At 26.4% G+C, this 25,652-nt stretch overlaps 1 protein-coding gene across 1 annotated transcript in view; it reads right to left on the bottom strand.

Moving 5' to 3' along the window:
- The window catches only part of LOC105846613 (gamma-aminobutyric acid receptor subunit pi), a 25,445-nt gene extending 1,228 nt beyond the window's left edge, over positions 1–24,217 (bottom strand). The window contains exons 1-9 of the mRNA XM_065787431.1: positions 24,087–24,217; positions 20,170–20,250; positions 19,357–19,436; positions 15,996–16,063; positions 10,141–10,367; positions 9,768–9,850; positions 9,488–9,634; positions 1,119–1,265; positions 777–1,039 (exon numbers count right to left, since the gene is read on the bottom strand). Coding sequence (XP_065643503.1) covers positions 777–1,039; positions 1,119–1,265; positions 9,488–9,634; positions 9,768–9,850; positions 10,141–10,367; positions 15,996–16,063; positions 19,357–19,436; positions 20,170–20,250; positions 24,087–24,100 — 1,110 coding nt within the window. The 5' untranslated portion in view covers positions 24,101–24,217. The remainder of the gene's footprint in view (positions 1–776; positions 1,040–1,118; positions 1,266–9,487; positions 9,635–9,767; positions 9,851–10,140; positions 10,368–15,995; positions 16,064–19,356; positions 19,437–20,169; positions 20,251–24,086) is intronic.
- Positions 24,218–25,652: the final 1,435 nt, after the last annotated feature.

The following is a 25,652-nucleotide window of genomic DNA, read 5'->3' as shown; positions in this document are numbered from 1 at the left end:
TGCCAAGCAAAAAATTTGCTTTTCGTACAGTATTTCTTATTTTAATTTCAAATATGCAACTCATTTTTCACCATCAAGTCAAGATGTAAAGGTATTTGGGTTCAAATCTTTAGTATTTGGAGTAAAATCCCTAGAATTGTCAAAAAAAAAAAAACATTTGAAAGTCAATTATTGTCAACCTGGGTCTTAAAAGAAGCTTATTTTCATACAGATTTTAAAAAATACAGATACTATTACTTAAAATTTGTTGACAAAAAAATATTGTGAAAAAATGCTAGAAATAAAAGGACTTTTAAAAAATTTTTAAAAGTCTTTTTAAGATATTTCTCAGCAACAATATAAAAAGTATTTATTTTTATTAAAAACGAATTACCCCAAATACTAAAGATTTGAGCCCAAATATCTTTATAGTTTGGCGTGGTGCTGAAAGATGAGTTGCATAATTGAAATCAAAATTAGAAATACTATGCAAAAAACAAATTGTTTGCTCAGCACCAGAAAACGTTTTGTTGTTGTTGTTGTTGTTGTTGTTGTTGATCTATGCCATAAATGACCTGCGTTGTACATTTTGTAATTGTAATTTAATTGTAAGTTGTAAATGTTAAATTTAAAAATTGTCGAAGTTCATGAAACATATGTAATAATACTACTTGTTTTCAATGAATCAGGTTTAAAAAGCATTCTAAAAAATATAAACTACTTATAATTTATAACTTTGAAAACAAATGCACTTATTAAATTAACAAAGTGAAGTAATAATGCAAAACTCTACTTACCGAAAATGACACTCTTAAATCAACTTGGTTTAATGTTTCGCGGCGTTTGTTTAAGCTATTTAACAAATGAGTTGATCGTTTTTTTTTCCAGCGAGCAAAATGAAAATTTGTTGCTAGACCATACTCCAACAACGAAAAACAAATAAAAGTTATACACCCAAACATGTAAATATCAAGTGCAGTTGTGTAATTTATTTTTGGCATACTTTTTAAAACAACTTCCCACAGCCTATATGTTGTAAGCAGACTGACGATTCCAAAACCTGTCCAAAATATACATACATGCATACAAAATATGTACATTTTTTATAACTAAAGTGAAAATAGCATCAAAATACACACTCATTCTTGCAACTGCACAATTTGTATGAAACCAAAATGATATCCAAGACACTACAACAAGGGAAGCAGATGGAAAGTATGCTTGAAGTATGTAGGCTTGAACTCTTCTCTTAAAAACAGCATCGAATTTCAAAAACGTGTATTCACCTTAAATTTATAAACATAAAAATAGCTTAAGACAACTTTAAATCATAAATAAAAACTTGATTAAATAAATATTAAAATTTGTCAATGAAGATAAATAAATATCAAATGAAGATAACCTCCATATCAAAGAATAAAATAAGCATAACAAAATAAAAATAGAAAAAGTTTAATATAAGTAACAAAAAAAATAAATAAATAAATATCGATCCCCAAAAGATTATTGGATTATAAACACTAATAATGTGTTTAAAATCGAATAATCTTTTGAACACAATAATATGTTTAAAAGATTATTGGATTATAAACACTAATAATGTGAATAAAAATGTGTAACAACACATAAAGCTAACTTTTAAAAATAACAAAAAAAAAAAAATTATTGCATCGCACAGTATTTTTTTTTATTTCTATCCATTTTTTGCTGTATAAAAATATGAATACATCCAATATTTCGAATATACAGATGGCCGGGGCAAGAAGAAGACACAATTTGTCTTATCGCAAAGCCCCGAGATTGATTTCGTAAAAAATAAATAATTTTGTATAGAGTATAAATGTTACCAATATATTTAAAATAAGACTTTATTTTTTAAAAGATAAAACAAAAACAAAAAGTTACAGGTTCATAAAGAATTTTTTTTTTTTAAAAATAAATAAAAATAAAAATTTCTTTTAAAGTAATAAAATAATCAATAAAAAGTAAAATAACAAATTCTTAGAAATAAATATTAAATAATTAAGTATATAAGATTAATATAAATTTTTTGACTTGTTTTTTTATTTTTTTTATTTTTTTTTTTTTTTTTTTTTTTAGTTTTTATTTATTATATTTCCATAATAAAGTTTACATAGCTTACATTTTTATCTTTATAACTTGTTTGTGGTGAAAATGTTTACTTTCAGAACTTGTGTGTCTTTAGCTAGAAATTTGTTTTTCGAGTTTTTATATCCGATTATAATTTTGTACAAAGTCACAATTATTTTTAGTTGTTACACATCCATATCTTCAGTTTTTTAAGAAATTTATTAATCTTTTTTTCTTTCATCGTAATGTTCGTTTTTCATTTTTAATAAAAATAGCACTTCATTTTATTTTTTTTTATTTTTTTCTTTCTTTTTTTCTTTTTCTTTTTCTTCTTCTTCTTCTTCTTCTTCTTCTTCTTCTTCTTCTTCTTCTTCTTCTTCTTCTTCTTCTTCTTCTTCTTCTTCTTCTTCTTCTTCTTCTTCTTCTTCTTCTTCTTCTTCTTCTTCTTCTTCTTCTTCTTCTTCTTCTTCTTCTTCTTCTTCTTCTTCTTCTTCTTCTTCTTCTTCTTCTTCTTCTTCTTCTTCTTCTTCTTCTTCTTCTTCTTCTTCTTCTTCTTCTTCTTCTTCTTCTTCTTCTTCTTCTTCTTCTTCTTCTTCTTCTTCTTCTTCTTCTTCTTCTTTTAAATCGTTTCAAGTTCTTGACAATCAATAAAGCGTAGATACTAAGAAATTGCTGTTTTGACCAATGTGTTCAGGTGTGATAAATTTTTTATTTTTTATTATTATTTTTTATTTTTATTGTTTGTATGTAAACACATACATAAATACACACACTTACACACATACATTTATATACACACATACATACATACATACATACATACATACATACATACATACATACATACATACATACATACATACATACATACATACATTTTTTATATATATATTCTCCTCTTTTTTAAAATAAAGTTTTACGTTTACAAATATTGGAATTTTTATACTTTTAATAAATTATAATAGAGAATATAATCACCACATCAATAAGATTAAAAAATAAAATAACAAAATAAAAAAAGTTTAAATAAAAACTTGGTATCTGATAGAAGATCTAATGATCTTGTCGCCAGAACCATAAATCGTTATAATAAAATATAACTTAAACTATTAATAAATATAAACAAATAAAAATGACAAAATACAAAAACAAAGAGCGTATTTATATAAATTACTTATTTTTAAAAGTATTTCAAAATATTGTCATTAAAAAGAATGAATTCTTTTAATTTCTTTTTAAAGACTGGGAAGGTAATCGATAAATCAAAATTTTATTAAGATTAAATACTAAAATTATTAATAAAACACAGAATTGAGAAAAAATTGAACCTTTCCAATTAATATATATATATATACATATATATATATATATATATATATATATATATATATATATATATATATATATATATATATATATATATATATTTATATGTATTTAAGCATGCTTCAACCAAATCCATAAAAGGGTTGACAAAGATAAACTTTAAACTAAATCGAAAAAACTTATCTGTGTCACCCGAAAAAGTCAAGCACTCCATCACTAACTAGGAGCATTTGCTTCATTTTACTTTAAATTCGTCAAGAGTTTCAAGAGTTTTAAATTTATTAGATAGGATTTTATTCCATACTTTTAAAACTTTTGGGCTGAATATAGGTGTTGTTTGAGTATCTGGTTAGGTAACTATGTTTATTTATTTTGAATAACGAATTAAAATGTTTAGTGTTGTTCTTTTATTAACTTTATACTTGAAAATTAAAGATGAGAAATATTTATTTGGTAGACATTGAGTATATTCAGCTTTAAAAATAGCTCTTTGGAGTGAGTAAAACGGCATACATTAGATATTATTCTTATTGCATGTTTTTGTTTATTAAAAAGTTTTTAAATTTTGTTTTGATTTGTGCTACACCAAGCAATGTTTGCGTAATTCAGATAACTATGAACAAAGGAGAAATATAACAATTCTAAACTAGTTTGGTTTAAAAATGGCCTTGCTTTATAAAGTAGGCCATTATATTTCTTGAGATTTTACTTTCAAGATAATGTATATGATTTGTCCAAGTAACGTTTTCGTCAAGGAGTACTCCTAAAAAATTTAATGATTGTTCTCTTTTTATAATTTGACTGCCAATATAAAGTTTTGGAAGTTTTAAAGGGATTTTATCGCGTTCATAAAAGCGATGGAAAAAAGAATACTTTGTTTTATCTAAATTAATTGATAATTTATTTGCACTAAGCCATTCTGTGAGCTTTATGAGTTCCATGTTAACTGAATTAAACAACATTTTAATATCGTGACAAGCGTGAAACAAGTTTGTATCATCCGCAAATAATAATAGTGTCTAGTAACTTACAAAATTTGCTTAAATCATTAATATAAATTAAAAATAAAAGTGGTCCTAAAATTGACCCTTGTGGAACACCACATTTTATTTTCATATTATCAGTTTTTAAGCAGCTAAATAAAATGTATTGCTTCCTATTTGACAAATAGCTTTGAAACCATTTAAAATTTGAGTGCTTAATCCCGTAATTTTCTAGTTTATTTAATAGAATATAATGATCAACAGTGTCAAATGCTTTGCTAAGATCAATAAATACACCTAGCGTATATTTATTTTCATCAAATGCCTGAAAAATATTTTGAACAAGATGAATAATTGCTTGATCTGTGGAGTGATTTTTTTTAAATCCAAATTGTTTTTTATAAAGAATATTGTTATTTTATAGAAAGGTAAGTAGTCTATGATACATAACGTATTTTATTAAAAAAATTTCATTAAAAAAAATTGCATTTTAACACATCGCACAAAAATTGGAATTGAAAAAATGGCACGAATGAGATAATTTCTTTTTGGGGTTTCTGCAAGTCACTTTGGTTATTAGACACCTTTGGAACCTAATACCATACAGGTAAAAAACTGGATGCAAAATTATTTGAATAACTAAACTTTGTGAGAGGTAAAAAATTTATAAAGAAAAAACTTCATTAGTAATGAACTTTTAAAAGCAAATAAATGTTATAGTAAGTAAAATATAAATAATATGTGTACTTGTAATTCAAAAGATATTAGGAGAATTTTTAGTATATATATATATATACTTATTATACAATTTTGAATAGTCTTAGAGTACAATAAAGTAAGCTTTTGAATTTTTTCTAAATTATATAGTAAAATAATTAACATATAAAATATATAAAAAATATTGAAAATAAAACATATAAAATGAACAATGAAATAAACAAATTGAATCAGTTACAAGTGACAATGAAAACAAAACATAAATAAGTAAGATTATAATTCCAATATGTTGTCAAAAAAATTTGAAAAAAAAAAAAAAACGCAAAAAAAAAATTAAAAAATAAAAATGAATAAAAACCAGAAGAAAAAATAAAACAAAAATTTGCAATTGGTTTGTCAACAACATCCGGCTATTGCCTTCAAATAAGCCTCTAATGCAAAAAAATCAATGGGTAAGCAGAAAACTTCTGTCAATCTGTGTTACAATGTTTCCTGTCTGGGATGATAAACGCTAGATCTTAACTCTACACATGGGTTTTTGCTTGTGCTTCTATGGTAATGACAACAAAACTTCTGTTACCTCTAAATGATTTCTTCATTGTCATTACCATAGAAATGTTCTGTAAATTACATGTTCTGTAAATGATTTCTTTATCTTTTTATAATTATAATAAGAGCTAAAAGACCAGTATAAAAGAGTTAAAAAACCAAAACACAATAATGTGGCCGCCACAAACAAAAAGGTACCTGTAACTAGCCACTATATGTTGAAAAGCTATCGCCTTACCATTATTGGCGGATGCCTCTGAGCGAAATAATGTATGAGCAAAACTCTTATGAACCGCTCAAATTGCCTTTATAGTACACTGCAAATCCACTACATAAATTTTTGCTGGGAATATTTAACTTAACTTTGATAAAAAATGTTCAATAATTCAATAACAATTTTAGCTCGAGTGATGACAATAAAACTTCCCAGCAAACATTATTTTAGTGGATTTTCGGTGGACCCATATTTTGAGCGTTTAGTTAGGTTTTCGCTCATTGATTACTTAGTGGATCATTACTGACAGCCGCTAAAAACGGCCTGCCAATAACTTATTGACATGTTAATAGTGGCTTGCCATTGCCTTTGAATATTTAGGCAATGGCAAGCCACTAAGCCTCAAACTGCCTATATAAGTCAACTGAAATTCCGCTATAGAAAATTTGCTGGGCCTGCATCAAAACATTAGTACTGTACTTTAAAACTTTAAAGTTTTCCAAGTGTTTCCTTAGCTGATGTCTTAAGTCTCTCTGCCAAAACTTTGGCTTTATAATCTCATTGATTCAGGCAGGTATAGAAGCTATAATTTTATTTTATCAGTACAAGTCAAGATGTTATAGATTTAGACATTCTTAGATTACTCAAGCTTAGTATTGATTTGTTCCTAATTAAATGAACTATATCGTAATAAACTCAAACTTTGTTTATCAAAGATAGTATAATAAAAAATGAATTTCATAATGTAAAAAAACTCGATCTTAAATTAAAAATTGATTTTAGTTTTAGAAAATAGGTTTCAAATGATCAAAAGTATTTGAATTGAAATTGCAATCAATATGATTTAATTTTGAAAAAAGAACACGCTTACTTCGTTTCTCAGAAATCCTGCTATCAGTTTTCTCGGAAATCCAGGTAAAGAAACATAATAATATTTTTTAAAAGTTAAAGTAAGTGCACAGAGTTCGCTAAAGTAATTTTAATTTTAATGTATAAGCAAAATTGTGGTAAATCTAGCGATGATATAGGCATAAAATGTACGTATAACAAAATAAGGATAAAAGCATAAATTTACCAGATATCTAAACTTGCAATCATTAATATACCTGATAATCAAACTTTAAAATCACTGCTTTGTAAAAGTTATTCCATTGCACATACCACATCTTAGCCCTTTGCAATCAATATAGTTTTCAACATTCTACAGAGTTGATGTTGGTTTAAAACAAAAAATCAAAGGAAATTGGAAATGAACTAAAAGATCAAACCAAATACTTGAGCAACTTGAAACTTTTTATCAAATACTTAAAGTTAAAGATATTGTAACGCATTGTAATATTTTATTAATCGAATGGGTTATGCAAATGTTTTTTAAGCATTGTTTTAGTAAAAAACATACAGGCAGTTTACAGTCAAAACTACTTTGAATTTAAGAATTAAGAAGATAAATTAAGGAAAAATTAAGAGGAAATGTAAAATATGGAAGCACTGACCTAATAGTGAATCTGTATTTTCATTTTGCAAAAGTTTAAAAAAATTTTATACGAAATGAAAATGCTGATTCACTATTATCTAACAAATTGTAATTGTAATGTGTACGAACTTTTTTTTAGATTTTTTTTGTTAAAAGACAAACTTTCAAAGTATAATTATTATCCAGTGTACTTTGTTTCATAAAAAAAGCAAGATGTATTCAAGTAGCCATAAAAACTTCTCAATTGGTATTTGGCTGAGATGGTAAAAATAATTATAGATCAGAGTAACAATAGCACATTCAACTTATACAGAAAGTTTGAACGCTCTTATTTTTTAAGAGTCAAGGTAAGTTGAGAGTGGTACATAGAGAAAACGCGAAGCAGGGTCCAGGTTTTTTTTTTAAATCGAAATGTATACGGAATATGACCCCACTGCTTTGCATTATTTTGCACTATTTTGTTGAAATAACCAACCTGGAACAAATTGCGACTTAGAATAAGCACATTTTTCAAAATGTTACAATACTCATACTAGTTTAATGCTCCTACTTATATATTATGACAGCCAACGCCCGAGCTTGATATGCCGACGGAACCACCATTTTTTTGAATACGGCTTAGTAGGTATTTTTTCAAATATTTTTTTTTATTTTTGCAAACGAACAAATCTTTTGTTTTTTTCTGTTAATAATTTCAAAAATTGACTCACAGTTAAAGATAATCATTTACCATTGCTCCACTAAATAATTTAAACGCTTTTTTCATCATTTTTTTCGTCTTTGGCAATCGGTTAACGTCAGCAAAGGCTTTCTTACGCCATGAAACAAGTTTTGTTCTTTATTGTGTAATAACTTACTTATTGTAGTTCGACTAACTGGTTTTCTACAAGCGAACTATTTATTTTTGCGCTTAAAGCTGATGCTCCTGCTTTTGTGTTGCGTCTGCTTAGCGTGTAAAGCTTGTTTTCATCGCGTGCTGTAAGTTTTTTCGTACGTCGATACGAGGTTTATCAATGACACTACCAATTGATAAGTAATTTTTTGTTTTATGAAAGTTGAATTCAGAAATATTTAAGCGTCTGCTAATTTATCTATTGCTCATTTTCATTGTATGCATTCCAATGACTTGGCATTTTATTACCGACAAAACAGCTATTTTAACCATGAAAATATGATCTTTTGACAAGATTCGATTAGTTGAAAAATGCTGAATTTTCAATCAAACTGTAGTTGCGGTTTTTATCTCATTATATTTCACCTCCTTTTATAATATCTTTACAGTTTTTTTTTCTCTAAATTTATAAGTTTTAACCTTAGTATAAATAAACATAATTATACAGAGTGCATCTTATTAATTTATCGGGTTATCGTTTCTTAAAAGTATTATAAACGTTAAAAAAAGTGCGTTTAAACTTTCTGTACAAGGCGTATAAAAATCATGAACTAATTAAAAAAAGATTATTTAAAAATTCAGTGATTACAGCGCTCGATTCAAAACCTTAAGGTTTGAGATTCAATGTCATCTCTGGCCAAACCTGCCGCATTGCTTAGGATAGAGGCCACAATTTATTTGTTAAACGCTCACTCGCGGCACTTTGTAAAAAGTTTCTAATAAGTAATTAGTTGCATAAGTAGTAAATTTGTAAAAGTTGACATTAGTAAAAAAAGTTTTGTTTCATTATTTTTACATTAAATGATTTTTGTAATACTTATAATCTCAGAGGATTTTGTGGAGTTTGGTTACCCTTAACAACCACATAAAAAATAAAACATTAATAGAATTGCTTTCAGCAGCATTTTTTTAATATAGCCATATATTAAAAAAATGCTATATTATTATGGCTATATTATTTAATGTTACAGTTATATTTAATGTTACATTAAATATAACTGTAACATTAAATAATATAGCCATAATGAATTTAAAAAAAAATTCATTATGGCAATATTATTTAATGTTACAGTTATATTTAATGTAACAGTTTTATTTAATGTTACAGTTATATTTAATGTAACAGTTATATTTAGTGTTAATTCTATTTCATACTTTTATTGCTCATTCTCTGAAGAGTTTTTTTATGACTTTGGAAGATTTTTGCATTATAATAATCGTTTGTTATAAAAATATTGAAAAGATGTAAAAGTTAGTTATACCTTCTTTGTTTGATGAAGAACTGTAGTATTTCAAATATCTTGATGTATTTTCTACTTGCACAGTGTGTTGGGGAAGTTCAAGAAGATGAAGTATAACGGGATGGGTTTTGTCCCAAATGTAATTTATATGGCGGTTGTCATAAGCATCTTATAATAATAAAAACGCTAAGTTAAAATATTATTATTAACATATATATGTGTGTGTGTTTGTTGTGCTTTGAATGCTTGCTAAGGCAAAAAATAGTAAAATTAAAAAAATAGTTAAAAATAAACCACCTACAGCTTTCTATTCCTACTTCACAGCGTTGAGTATCCATAGGATAATTACGTAAATTAAACAAACAGTACGATTTAAGTGTAATTCTATAAAAAATTTTAGTTTCATATCTTATTGGTTTAGAGTTTACTTGAGAATTTTAGGAAATGCATTTGATAAGAAAATTTTCACCCTTTATATCGTTAGTTTAACTTATTACTCCTACTTATAATGAAGGCCGTTTAATATATATGAAAACTACATATCAAATGTGGAAAAGAATTTCCTGATCACGTTTGAAAAAATTTACATGAAAACTTACAACAAAAAAATCTAGTGCATCTAGCATAATTTCACATATAAAAAAAACAAATAATCTTATAGCATAAAATATTACCTACATCCCCAATAAATGGTGCCATTCGGATATATATCAAGTTTATGGTTTGCAACTGTCATTGTATGTACATGCCCACCTAGCATACCACCAAAAACTGTGTCCGGTACCCATATATATGAGGATGGATGCTTTTTTCCAATTACTGGTATTAGAACAGTACTTAGATTGTGAGTAGCTCTATAGTCAACCCATAGTTGACGTAGGTACATATCCGTCTTGAAGCTCTTATAAAAAATACTCAATTTGTCATATGTATATATATATATACATATATATATATATATATATATATATATATATATATATATATATATATATATATATATATATATATATATATATATATATATATATATATATACACACACACAAAGACTATTATTGGCATACAGGGAAAAGGCGAATAGTCCCGAACGGGTAACTCCGGACACTTGATGTACAGCTTAACTAAAGAAGCAATGGGATTTTAAATACTATAAAGACATTATTTGAGTGAAAATATGGCAAATGCAAAATATCTATTATAATACGCCAAAGCAATTGACTGGGTGTGCAAGAAATTGCTTCCCACCACCATAAGAGCGATTTATCATTCACCTAATTTTTATGTCAACTAATAGCTTTTTATTGATTAAAAATACATTTTTATTTAAAATATTAAAAAAAAAATTGTTTAATAGTTTTATTTACTGGCTTTAAAAATAGTATTTGTGAATGAGGTATGATTGGATGGTATCGGACGCATGTTTGGAGGATATACAAATTAAAAATAAACAACTATTTTGTGTAAATAATAATACATTTAACATAGTGCACAAACCCAAAATAGTAGTTCATTTATTTCCAATAAACAGACCAAGGATTTGAAAAAAGTGTTTTTAAAGTGTTTATTAAATTTCATTAATAAAAAGCTAACGTTTATATTTCTAAACGATGTCATTTTCATTCCCATTCCATATATATAAGAGGCAATTTTTAAACGCGATTTTTTTAAAATGTGTTGATAACAGTCCAATGATAAATAATTGTATATTATATTTTTGTCGCACGGGTTAAAAGAAGGTAAAATCATGGTTAAACTCTGTGTCCGGGACTACCTCCGATTTTGAAACGTGCCTTTTTCTAACATTTTTTCTTTTAAGTTTTGAATATTGTTAAAGTACACAACAATAAATTTTTTTTAAAATCGATTTTTGTTGATTATAAAACCAATACTTGTTCATAAGGGACGTATTTTTACTAATGTAAAGTCAGTATAGACATGTTGATCTTATCACTTTTTCGCCATAACCAGTATTTATGAAAGTATAACCTGTATGACATGTTAGGTGCCTTTCCCCTAGTAAAACCTTTCCCCTAGTAAAACCTTTCCCCTAGTAAAACCTTTCCCCTAGTAAAACCTTTCCCCTAGTAAAACCTTTCCCCTAGTAAAACCTTTCCCCTAGTAAAACCTTTCCCCTAGTAAAACCTTTCCCCTAGTAAAACCTTTCCCCTAGTAAAACCTTTCCCCTAGTAAAACCTTTCCCCTAGTAAAACCTTTCCCCTAGTAAAACCTTTCCCCTAGTAAAACCTTTCCCCTAGTAAAACCTTTCCCCTAGTAAAACCTTTACACATTTACGACATTTACCAAAAAAGTTAATAAGTAGTTTTTAATTTACTTTTTGTGTAGTAAATGTGATTTTTAAAATAAGTTTAATACAAGGCTTTCTTTAATGTTCTTTAACTTGTTTATATAAAATGCCTTAAATGTTTTAAAAAAATGCTTTCAGGTCATAGATTCCGATTTTGTTATCTGTAGTAGGTGTTTATGTGTGTGTGGTTGCAATTGTGGTTACACATTGAAGGTCTTTAGCAATGGCATTCTGTTTAAAGTTTTAGTTTTAAATAAGCGGGACTTTTTAATACAATACTATGAAATGAAATTAAAATAAAACGATATAAGGGGTAAACATATTTCAATATATATCTTTTATATTTCTTTTCACACTTACCTGCATAAATAAAAAATTTTCTAGTTAAAAGTAATTGCTTTCACTTACTAAATTGCTCAACGGTTTTAGATTATACAAGATACTAAAGTTAATTCTACTTAAGCTAACACGATTTAACTTTTTGGTTTATGCAAGCAATTATACAGTTAATTTCAATATAAGTTATGTTTATAGTAATTGTCCTTTCAAAAAGGGTACAAGTCCAATTATTAAAATCTTCCAAAATCAAAAAAATGTTTTAAAAAAAAACAAAACGAAAATTGTGCTGATGATACTAATCATAGATAATCATAACACGAGTGTAAAAAGGACATTTTTTGGATTTCGCCCATTTCGGAAATAACGGGTTCAATTACGTGTAAGTAGGGGAGAGTGGGGTATTGGCGAACACCTAAGCGGGAATGCGAATTAAAGACACCAGTTATACAAAATTGATCATATTTATTGCTTATCAATTAGTTTAACTACTCAGTCACAAACCCTCAAAAGCAATTTTTAAAAATCTTATTATAAAAATAAAAATTTAAGGCAAAAATAAAACTCTTGGTGTTCGGAATTACCCTACCTACGTGGGGTAATTCCGAACACATCGGGGGGCAATCACAAACACTGTTGTGTAATAATGAATAAAATGCTAATTGGAATAACTAAGTCTAAAAATTATATTATGCAACAACAACAACAAAATAGGAGTGGCTTTATTGCCATAGAAGCTCCAACAGAGTGTTACTCAAGAAAAAAGTTGCATAAAATTATTAGAAAAAGTTAAAATCAAATCATAGTAAACAACATCCGCAGCTTCATTACACTACTGCACGTCTGGAACTGAGCATAGGATCCCTTCTCAGCAGGTAAAAAAAAATTGTCGAATTTATTTTTTTACAATGCTGTTTTGACCATGTTCGGAGTTACCCCGCGTTCGCCATTACCCCACTCTCCCCTATATGTAAAGCATATAGTGATAATTTCGGAACCTTTGAAGTTGATTCAAAAGATTCTTAATTAAGATAAATATTGTTATCAATTTTTGCACCTGAAGAAGTTTTATGTTTATGATTAAAAATTTTTTTTTTTGGTTTAAAATGTCTCATCCTCTTTTTAATTTATAATATATAGTATATAATGTAAAATATAAACTTTAAAGATTTTGAAGATACAATTACAATAATTATGATTTTAAGCTTGTTTTCATATATGAAATAAATAAATTGCAATTAAAATTAAGTACCACTAAATGTCGCACACTTTATATAGAGTTATACTAAAAACTTCAGATTTATTATTAAGACTATTAAATATTTATATAAGTTTATATTCATATAAAGTTTTATTTAATTATTTAAAAGTTTACTATTAAAAAAGTTGTTTTTATTTATTTATTCTTTTAAATCTCCCTTGCAAGTACAATATTAAATTCAGAAAGGAAGAGGAAACATGAAAAATGGAAACTTGTCAACATAAACTTTAGTTTTTACCAAACGGAAAATTTTTTTTTTCGCTAAAGTGCTCCGAGTTAAAATTTGTTTTGTTTTATTTAATGTTGAAGTATTTTTGAGAATTTATAAGGCATATATTGTATATATTACAACTATATGTATTATTGACGGCTTTGTATAGACAACTTTCATACAATTTTTTTATACAAAACACTCCTATAAATCAAACTTCCCTTTTTGATAAACTTTTAGGTAAAAAGTTCAAAGTGAATTATTTTTTCATTAGTTCTTTTATAGGATCATGAGGTTTAGATATAATATTAACGTTTTTGTGTTCAGTATTAATAACTAACAAGTTAAAATGGCTGCGGAGAATTGCTCGTTTTTCCATTAATAAAGGCTGGAAAAATATCTTTATTTTTCCATCAAATGCTAAAGTATATTAAAATTCAACTACAAAGAACGCAAGTATAAATTAAAATTCAATAGAATGTTTAGTGTATTTCTGTGACAGATTTAAAGCTTCATAATACCAAAAAAAACATATATAAAAAAAAAAAGTAGAATGAAAATTTGAAAAAAATGTGAATGCTAATAACATTCGCATTTAAAATTTATTATGTTAAATTCTCATTAAAACATCTCATTATGTAAGGTTATTTAAGTATTCTGATTTCTAATAAGTTAATTTTTTACAGTTTTAACTTTTGTAATGTGATGTTATTTAAAAACAGATTTTTATGCATTAAACTTCGTCTAGTGCATGATAAATGGCAAAAAAATTAAATTCACGCAAAACTATGGAAAACCAGCAAGCTGATTTTTTTTTTTACATCTTTGCATTCAACAAGGCTGCAAGCAACCACTATAAGTTAGAAAAGAGAGAAAAGATGAAGTTTGTAGAGCATGATGATTCACAGACGACTTAAAAGATTGCAAACTATATGAATCAGGAAAGCAAGATAAAGGAGGCAAATTCCAAAGAACTGATGTTCGAGGAAAAAAACTAGACGAATAAAAATTTTTGGAGCACTTAGGAACTGTCAAAGAAAAAGGATGAGACTTAATTGAATTACGAGCAACATGAAAATGAATTTTAATAGATGGTACAAGGGACGCTAGCTCTTTAGAGCAGTGCCTATTATAGTATTTGTATAAAAGAGAAAGAGAAGCAACGTTACGATGATGTGATAATGGTTGGAGGTTGGCTGCAAAAGTAGGTCCAACTATGTTTACAATGCATTTTTGCACCTTGTCTAAAAAAAAAGAGCATCATTAGAAGATCCGCCCAAGATATGGCAACAGTATTCCATACGAGGACGGATTTGAGATTTATAGATATAAAGAATTGAAGCCGGAGTAAGAAAGTGTCGAGCTCCATAAAGAGATGCTACCTTAACAGATGCTAAGGTTGCATCTTTTTATCGAGCTCTTTTATCATTGCATCATTTTGCAATGGATTTGATATACGGTTTTCAAGAAAGATCGGAAGTAAGAGTTATTTCTAAAAGATGAAGGGTAGATGACTCATCAAGTACATTACTGTTCATAATTATAGGAAGTTCTAAATTATTACGACAACGATTGGTTGAAAAAAATTGAGTTTTATCTGAATTAAAGTTCACCAACCACTGTGAGCTCCATGCTGTAGCAGAAGTGAGATCCTTTACAAGATCAGATGCCCCCTACAAGCAATTAGAGAGTGTTGGCTTCTTATAATGACAAAAATAAATGGTAGTGTCATCAGCGAACAATGGCACCTTAGATATGAAAATATCTGTCAGATAGTTAATGTAAATTAAAAAGAGTATAGAGCCAAGGATTAAACTTTGAGGAACCCCTGAAGTTACAGAATATGAAGAAGAGTGCTGTCCATCGAGGACAACTTTTGTTCTACGATTGGAAAGGAAAGACTCAATAATCTTAAAGATGTTACCAGATACACCGTACAAAGAAAGCTTATGGAAAAGACCAGCATTCCAAACTTTATCAAAAGCTATGGAAATGTCAAGAGCGATAGCCTTAACCTCTCCACCTTTATTTAATGCACGATAAAACCTATCGGTTAGTACTGTTAGCAAATCAGCTGTAGAACGAGAAGATCAAAATCCATATTGATGATCAAAAAGTTATTAAATTGTCAATAGTGTTAATATTGAAAGAAACGCTTTAGTTTATTTGGAATTCGAAAGAAAAGAGAGTCTTTTTGATGGAGAAAAATTTTTCGAGAAGTCTGATTCAATAATTTGTGGAAAACACACCGGCTAGTAATTAGAATTTAATGCTAATAACTGCGAGAGCCGTGTCGTTTTAGCTGATTTTAAATTAATCGGTGACTATTTTATTATAATCTTACCTGTAATTTATTGCCGGGTGATAAAAAAAAACAAAAATAACAATATTTAATAAATGACACTAAAATTACCTTTTCATCATCATTAAGACTGTCAAACTGAAGAATTGTTAAAGACATCACTACGCTGGTGACGTTGCCTTAATACAAACATACAAACATACTAACTTTAAAATACAGAGAAAAATAATAAAATAATAATAAAAATACATTATTAAAAACTAAAACGAAATTAATATTACCAAGAACAAAAAAAATAAAGTAAAATAATAAAATGTTTTGATCAACTAAATGACAAAATCAAAAACAGTTTTTAACCAAGCTGCGTTAGACAAAAGCAATCTTTTTTAAAAGATAATCTTTTGAAAATAGTTTAAGAAAAAAAAAAAAAATCTATTTCCAACATCAATACTGAGTTTCGACCACTATAACTGGCACAGTTTATGAGTCAACTCATGTGGTTTTTCCGTCCTTTACAAAAAAACATGTTTTTAAGTTGAAATACGCCCTTATATAAGTTTAAAGTACTTTGACAAGCGTGCTTCACACAACACGATTTTTAGGGTCAACTTACATGATATACTTCTTTGTTTGGTATGGTTTAATAAAAAAAATTTAAACACGGTTGCAAGCGTGTTTTTAGAATGAAATAAAGAAAAATATCTACAAAACGGATTTGTTCACAGCAAAAGCAAAGACACGATACTCTGCATATACTGCACTTTATTTTTATGGCAAGAAAAAAATTCCGTGAAAGCTTTTGTTAACCGTGGATATAAAGAACGGCCTAATATTTTAGAGAAAAAAAAAATACATACAGGCAACAGACGCAATAAAAAAGCCATCAAACAAGCTACTGGCATTTGTTGTCATTTTTAAGACACAAAATAAACCATCCCATTACAAAACAATGGCACTTTAAAAAATCGACAAAAAATATACTCGTATATTGTTGAAACGTTAAGTAGAATAGTGCATTTGATGTGGAAATAAGAGCTAGCGTATCGTGGAGCTCATAAAAAATTATGGAAAAATCATCCAATAAAGCTAATTCTGGAAACGTTCTTGGAATTGTGCGAGAAATAGCTTAGCGTAATGCTGAACCTAAAGTTCAATATTATGGTGAAGCATACTGTAGCATTCAAGAGATAAATAATAGTTTGAAATGTTTGCGGAAAATGTTGAAAAGGAAACTGATGTAACTTACCAACAAGATATACGTATGACAAGTAAATTATTTATTATTTTAACGATTCCTAAAATTGCTATTAAATATAATTAACATACTGAAGAAAATCTTTATAATAGAGCAATAGAATGTTACAAGAAAGCTTTAGTTAAACTTTTTTTTGACACCGTTATTTCCAATATTCAAAATTCAGCTTAGAATTTCTGCGACGCGAAAATTATAAACACGGTTTAGAGCCAGTACGACTGCAGAAAGACTTGGTTTGTTAGCAATTATAAATATCCACAAAAACACAATAGTTGATTATAAGCATGTCTCAAAATTATTTTTTCTTTACATCCTAGAAAGTTGGATGAAAAAAGCTTTTGAGTTAAAGGGTTAAACCAATTTTTCAAATAGTATTACTTTTTCTTCTCATACCGATTTTTTAACTATACAAGGCGTAAATATAACATAAAATATTGAAATAAATTATCAATTATTTTTGAACAAAGTTGGATTTATGATGCATTAGATCAATTTATATATTGCCCAAATTTAATTATGCTTTTTGCAAATTTTATGATGGCAATCTAGCATAATATTTGTTTAGTATTTTAAAAGTGCCATCGTTATTAAAAAAAGAGCCCCAACCCCCTTTAAAGTTCTTAGAAGTGTATGATCTTTTTATTAAATTTAGATTGTAACAAAATCCGAATATAATATTTTGGCAAATGCTGCTATACAATATGCCGCTTAATATTCATTTTATATATGTTTAACAACTCCGCAAGGTAATGTTTGCATAGTAATGATACTTTGAGCCGACGACACCGAAGGAGGAAGGGAGGGGGAAGCAGGTTATGTCACGACGAGCTAAATAGAAGTAAAAAGTTTTGGTGAATTTGTAGCTCAAAAAGGTAATAAAGCAAATTACTAACGTAATCTTTTATTTTTTTTTGAAGATTTAAAAAAAGTTCGTTAAGTCTCTGTAAGACTTGCATTAATCATGTTATCGCTGAAAAACACATTGAAATATAGAATAACTTTAGTTTTTTATTTTTTGAACATTATATATTGCCGTTGAGGAGTGCTACATAACTAAATAACCTACATAAATTTAGAAATAAATTAACGGCCGGAGCAAGAAGACGACATTATTTTTGTCTTCTCACCGAGCACCGTGTCACAATATATATAAATTTTTTACAAAATTTTTTCCAAGAGTATAATTTGAGAAATAATGTTAACAAAATATTAACATTAAAATAAGGTTATCTTAATAAATAGGTAATACCATAAATAAATTAGATAAAACAAACAAACAAACAAACTAACAAAAAAACAAAAACAAAAAAAAAACAGAGAAAAGCAAAGCAAAAAAAGAAAGAAAAAGAAAGAACTAAAAAAAACTAAAAAAAGTTAAAAAAAAACATTGCGATTAATGTAATGATTCATGTCAGTAATTGTTTAATTTAGTTTTGAACTTACTGGGTCATTGAATTATCTTAAATTAAGTTAAATTAATTACATTGTTTTTTAGTTGATGTAGCGTTTTGATTATTTGATTTCAATTTTACTAAGACACAATTTTGTCATCAAACAAATTAAAAATTCCGAAAAACAGATGCGTTTAGCTTAGTAAATTTAACCATGAACAAATTTATTTAAAATAATCAATTACAATAATTACATCAGTTTCCAGAAAGAATTAAAGAAATTTTTCTCACCGCTTTCATATAATACCCTAATTGTTCATTAACTAGCATACGAGCGGATGCACAGAAAATAATTTTGTTTATATAGCTTGCAAACACATGCAAAGATGATAATTTTGATGCGAAGATGTTGTTGTATAAAAATATTAACTTTATTATTGCGCAAAACTTCATGGAAACTTATTCCATAATATGTTACATGCATAAATGTGTTTGCTTGCATAAGCAAGCAAATAAATTTTTTTCATAAGAGCAACTAAAGTTGAGTCTCTTAATCAGCTTTTATTCTGGTTATGTTTTTTTCTAATAACATTTTAGCATATAAAAATCATAAAAGCGTAAATTCGCAGTTCAAAAACCAAACCGCTAGACATTCCCTTTTTTTTTTTCCACTCATGTTCACTTCTAACTATAATCCTTTCTGGCAACAAATAATAGTGACAGTTTAATATTGCCAACATGAAGTGGTAAACAATTTTAATAATATACAAATTTTAATAAATGATTTTTTTCAGCAGTTCGTAAGAATTATTAAAAATTTGTTTACCTGTAAAATTAGGTCGCAAAAATGGGTTGTACGCTTGCCTTATTCTTGACCAAGTTTTAGAATATTCCAAATCAGAAGTACTAAAATAAACAATAAAAAAAATTAATTCAATACTAAATCGTTAAAGTTCTGTTTTACTTTTGTTAGGTTCAGACACCTAACCACAAGTAACGTTTTTAGGTTTAGACATTTAACCGCTAGTAACAAGTTCTTTGGTTCAGACACCAAACAGCAAGTAACATGAATTACTTTAAAACTTGTAACTAGAAAACATGTTTTTCAAAATCCAGGGTGTATACTTGCTGTGATAAACAGTTATTTGTAAAGATTATTAAGTTCAAGAGCGACTTCTAAAAGATTTAATTTGCCTAAATTACCTGTTCAAAGCCACCACTGTTTTTAGCAAATTTGGGTATTTGGTATTTGGATGTGAAATCAGCTAATAGTTAAATTTTTTTTTTTAATTTTATAATTTTTAACTGTAATTGGTAGTTTTGATTCAGCAATAACTTTGAAAAACTTTTTTTTTTGTTATTCATTAGTTTTGTTCTTTATTGTCACTTCTAAATTTCTGATTCATCATTAAGTTTGAACTAGTGTTTGTCAGCTACTTATTTGGGTGTGAAGAATTAAAAACTCAAAAAAAAAAAAAAAAATCACTGAAAATTTCCTAATTGCTTTTCAGCAACCATTACTTTATTCTAAAAATTAAAACACTATTGTTTTATAGCCATTTAAAAAACTTAAATAAAAATATTAAATAATCAACGTTTAAATATTATACTATATTCAAAAAAAATTTTTTATGAATACCTCTCGAATCTGGATGCAGTAGCAAAGCGTGCAAATAGAATAATTAAAACCATACGCCTTAATAACGTCCATTTAAAAGCTCTAAAAAACATGTAAAAACGTTTACTCATAGATACTATTCATATAAAAATACATATTTACACTTAATTTCCTACCCCTAAATAGCTTACCTAATATATGTATTTTTAAAAACGCTTAAAAAATGAAAATCTTAATTTCCAAAAAATGATAAAAAAAATAAAGGTTTTTTTTTAATAATTTTATTTAAAAAAACTTACCAAATTCACAAAAATTACAGTTAATATCTAAACAATTAAAAATAACTTTTTCAGAAATTGTTGAAACGAAATTATACCCATAAAGATCCAAGAAGTCAATAGACGTGTTTAAGACTACTTAAATACTTGAAAACGTGATAAAACCTTTTTTGCCCACTGAGAACAAAGGGACTAATTTATTAAAATAATTTTTTGAAAATAGAGATGTAGAATTAGTTAATCCTTTTACTTTCCCACCCAGCAAATATTTGGTCCAAAAAAGACGTTTTTATTACGTCTTTTAGACGTAATAGACGTTGATACGCTTAAAAGACGTCTTTTTAAGACAGAAGCTCTTAACAATAAATCTCAGCCCGGAATACAAGTGTCGTATTCGACATTGTATTTAAATTGAGAAGTTTGCATTTAAAGTTTAAGATACAAAATCTCTTTATGTAAATATAATTACATGTTGAAATTTAACAAAGTTGACTAAAATCAATATAAGTCTTTGTTTAAATTGTTAAAAAAAAAAAACTTCCCCCCGTAATTAAGAACACTGTTTTTCAAATACGACAAATGTATTTCGAAATCAGAAAATTTTGTCGGAATACAATTGTCATAGATGGAATTAATTTGATAGTAGATTAAATTCAAATTTATAGTATTGATAGTAAGGTAAATTGATAGTAAGGTTAAATTTACTAATGTTATAACTAAAAATGAATTAAAACTTTAAAATAATATAAGTTTCACTGTCCATCGCATTTTTTTCTTTAATTCATTCCCGGTAACCAATTTATCGGCATTATATTTAGAAATATACAGTTTTTACACTGCAAGCTTTTTATATAGAAATTGATAAGCTTCTTAAACAAATATGCTTATTAATAAATTGAGTATGATGTAAGGTTTCACTTACTCAATTTATAAATAACTAAATATTAACAATTTTTTCTTTTTTTACATTAAGCAATTTTTATTTCTATTATTTATTTTCGAATAGTAGAAAAATAAAATAACTTATTTATATTACATATCTTTTGATTTGTCTGTGAAAAATGATATAAATAAGTTAAACCTTAAATACAAAAAACAACCATTTCCATTATTGTACCCGTTTTTTTACAATAAATAAATAAATATATACAATATTTATTAAAACATTTTACAATAAATACAATGTTTATTAAAACATTTTACAAAGTGATATATTTAATTGTTCAGACTTTGTGACTTAAAAAGAGTATTATAAAATTCAGCAACAAAATATTTTACCATTGACTCAAAATCATTATTTTTTTTATCTGAGAGCAGAAAACGTGTTGAATCATTTTTTAATGGAGAAAATTCTTTCACAACTTTCTGTTTATTCTTTCTCTGAGAGGTACTTTTTACCAATCTTTCTTCAGTTAACAGACCTGAAAACGATTTTTTGAATTTAATGTGAAAAGGTAGATGTTTTTCATGACAAATTAGTTTTACTTTTGCAAAAGACACTTTATGGAAATGTAAAGACGTGGAAACAAGTTTGAAGTTTTTTAAGTCAGCTTTGCACATTTGTAGTTTTTTCAATAGATGACTTATTTGAATAAGGTAGGAGGAATGTAAACCTCATAATGTCTTAATTGTTTCTCAATCACGCTATGCGCAGTGTCAATATTATGTACTGAACTATGACCAGGTACACTATATTTTTGTTCAATGAGTGGTATTCCGCTTTTATTTTGAAATTTTTTTATCGCCATAGACACTATTGAGTTCTTATTCTGGGGAACACAAAATAAATCAACTAATTGATATATTAGGACTTTAATAGTTTATACCGACAACTTTCAAGTTCATTTACACCTCTACCAGCCAATAGATTCATTCCAAAGTGCAAAACAAGTTTTTTTATTCAATGAACGGCGTGTGTGAAATTATAGCAATTTAGTTTTTGTTTATAATAGAATGCAGAAATATTAGCAATTGGAAGAGGGGGAATTTGAGGGGGAAATATTTTTTCTAAATCAAAAGTTATAAATGCTGTGGTTTTGTAATCTCCATTTGCAACTTTAGCTACGTCACAACTTTAGCTACGTCACATTAAAACTATTTGAGCACAAGACAAATTGTAATGAAATCTTTGTATACAAGTATTTTATATTTGCTTTTTATTGTTAGGAGAAATTATAGTAGAAGAAAAAGATGAATTAGTTGGGTATTCCGCTACATATCCGGGAGTTTTTTCCTTCAATTGGTGGTTAGGCTCCAATACTATTGGCATCGGATTATCAGCATCAGAAGCCATAAAATACTCCATATTTGTTATAAAATGTTCTATATTTGTTACTTATTTTTACAAAAAAACGATATATTTATAAATACTGTTTAGTTCTTCTGATTACGAGTAGTAATTTTTATTAACTGAACATTTCAATTCAATTCAAAGAAGAAAAAAAACAATTAAATATTAAAAAATAAATGGAATGTATTACTTTTAATTTACAAAAAGCATGTTGAAAAGTAAACAAGTTAATATACAAAGTTAAATCTAAAGTCACGTGAGCAAATAGAACGCTACTATTGGTCTACGCTAAGTACAACAAATGTACGTCGAGCGTCTCGTATAAAAACTTCATTTACGACAAATGATCTACAGAACTATATTGGAAAAAAATTTAATTAAGCCATTGAATAATTTTTTTAAAAATATGTCCACCAAAAATAGACAATTCGCATATATAAGTCATTTTTTTCAAAAATGTCCAATACGACACTTGTATTCCGGGCTGTCGAAATCTTTATATCAAAGCCATATTCTTTTATTTTTATTATACGTTGAACGGTAATTAAACTTAATTTAATTTTTTTCAATTAACGCTTCAATTAGCGATGTTACTTTAAATTTGACACTAAAATATTTCAAATTATAAAACTTCAGCTTTTTTATTATTAATTAACAGTTCTTTATTAAAATAAATACCACATATGTAAAAATAAATACCGCATATAACAATGTAAAAATACAAGTACGTATATTAAAACAATTATTATTTTATAAATTTAGAGCAATTTTTTTCCAAATTTATGATAAAGATAGAGATTTATGAAGTAAAAACGAATTATTCCAAAAGAAATTTTCAAAACCCTGAATGATACAAAGTTTTAAATATACATGTTAAATTAGATGTTACATAAAATTACTTCTTAGAAATCTTTAAAAGTTACATTATAAATTTAGAAATATTCTGCAGACATAATTAGAATAGTGTTGGTCTCATAATAAGGATAAACCTATATAATTAGCATGATATTACATAGTTAGAATGATTTTACATAATTAAAATGAATTTAGTTAAAAAACTCTTTACAGAAATGTTTTTTAACAACTTTTTTCAACTAAGTGAAAAATCGGCAAACTTATAAATTCAACTTTTAAGTTGGTTTACCAATGTATGACATACCCATCTTGTAATGTCAATACAAAACATTCTGAATCAAGGTACGATATCAACAGAAAGTATCCTGATCTGATATGATATCAATATATAATAATTACAAACCAAGTTTAAATATCACCGTGCCATGGTATCAATATATGATATAACAAAACATAAATTTTGATTTAAAAAATAGCTGTTTTAAATATAAATTTACAAATACAAAAAAAACAACCTTTGGTAATCCATTAGTTAAAAAACTGTAAGAAACAATTTTAAGGTCCTATAAAGTAAACTACTAATAAAAAAAAAATACGTAAAATGATTGCAATATAAAACTTTGCGTTTAAATAAGATATTTATAACATAGTTTTAAACTATAAACATCATTAAATAATAAATAATATATTATCTATATATAAAAAAATACAATGATTTGACGAGTAATAAATGACTGCGATGTATGAATTATAAAAAACTTAAGCAAGAACGTTTTTAATTATTTAACAAAAATTAAAATATGATAATACATAATGCATTTGCCTTTTAATATAAAGATTTTACAAACTCTTTACGTGCACAGTTGTTTAGATATTTTATTAAAATTTGATAATGAACTCTTCTTACGCAGAAAAGTTATATATATATATATATATATATATATATATATATATATATATATATATATATATATATATATATATATATATATATATATATATATATATACATATATATATATATATATATATATATATATATATATATATATGTATATATATATATATATATATATATATATATATATATATATGTATATATATATATTAAGCCATATTTAGAGGACAAAGGTTGTTTTTTTTTGTTAGTCTCTTGAGTTTTTTTGCACCTTAATCCAAATCCCTATTTTTTAATCGATATATATATATATATATATATATATATATATATATATATATATATATATATATATATATATATATATATATATATATATATATATATGTACCCAATATTATTGATAGATTTGTTAGCTAAAGCACATAAAATTGTAAGCTATTTTAATTATTCATCGAAGGCATGAAAGAGGTTAAGTTTTTGCAAAAACAACAAAATGAAAATACTATTATTTTAAGTGCAAGAAGTTTTCACTCGTTGCAATTGTAAATACTTAATGTTAAAACGACATCAAAAACTTAAAAGACCAGTTCAAATATACTTAGCTGATCACAACGAGCTGCCAACGTTTACATTAAATAGATGAACATTCGTTGAAAATATTTAAGACATTTTAAATACCTTTTACACTTTTATAAGTTCAGAAAATTGTAGTTTGTCGACATTAGTTTTAAGTTTTTATTCTTTACAAAGATATTAATTAGAAAAATGATAAATGCCAAATAATAAAACAACTTTCAGCATCTTTAAATAAGAGATTCTTTTCAAGAAAATCTGGATATTACAAATGATGAAAGGTACCTTATCCCCACCTTTATTTATCCTCGCTACATGTTCAAATTTTTTCCTATTGATAAGAGAGAGCAAGCAAGATCAATGATATCAAAGGTAGAAATAAAATATTAAAAGTTATTTTGAACACAACATGAAGTTAATAATATTGCTCAAATAATTTAACATCAAAAACCACAACAAAAAAAAAAGTTAATTTGACAGAGAAAGATTTTAATTCTTACATTTTAGAAATTGCAGAATGTGAAAAAATAGATAGGAGATCTTTATAAGAAGTTATTTGTTTTTATTAAAAATAAAATTCATTTAGTTATTATTCTATTATAAGATA

The sequence above is a fragment of the Hydra vulgaris genome, chromosome 01, assembly GCF_038396675.1.
Source record: "Hydra vulgaris chromosome 01, alternate assembly HydraT2T_AEP".
In the NCBI taxonomy this organism is placed as follows: domain Eukaryota; kingdom Metazoa; phylum Cnidaria; class Hydrozoa; order Anthoathecata; family Hydridae; genus Hydra; species Hydra vulgaris.
This window is presented reverse-complemented; position numbering and strand designations above follow the sequence as displayed.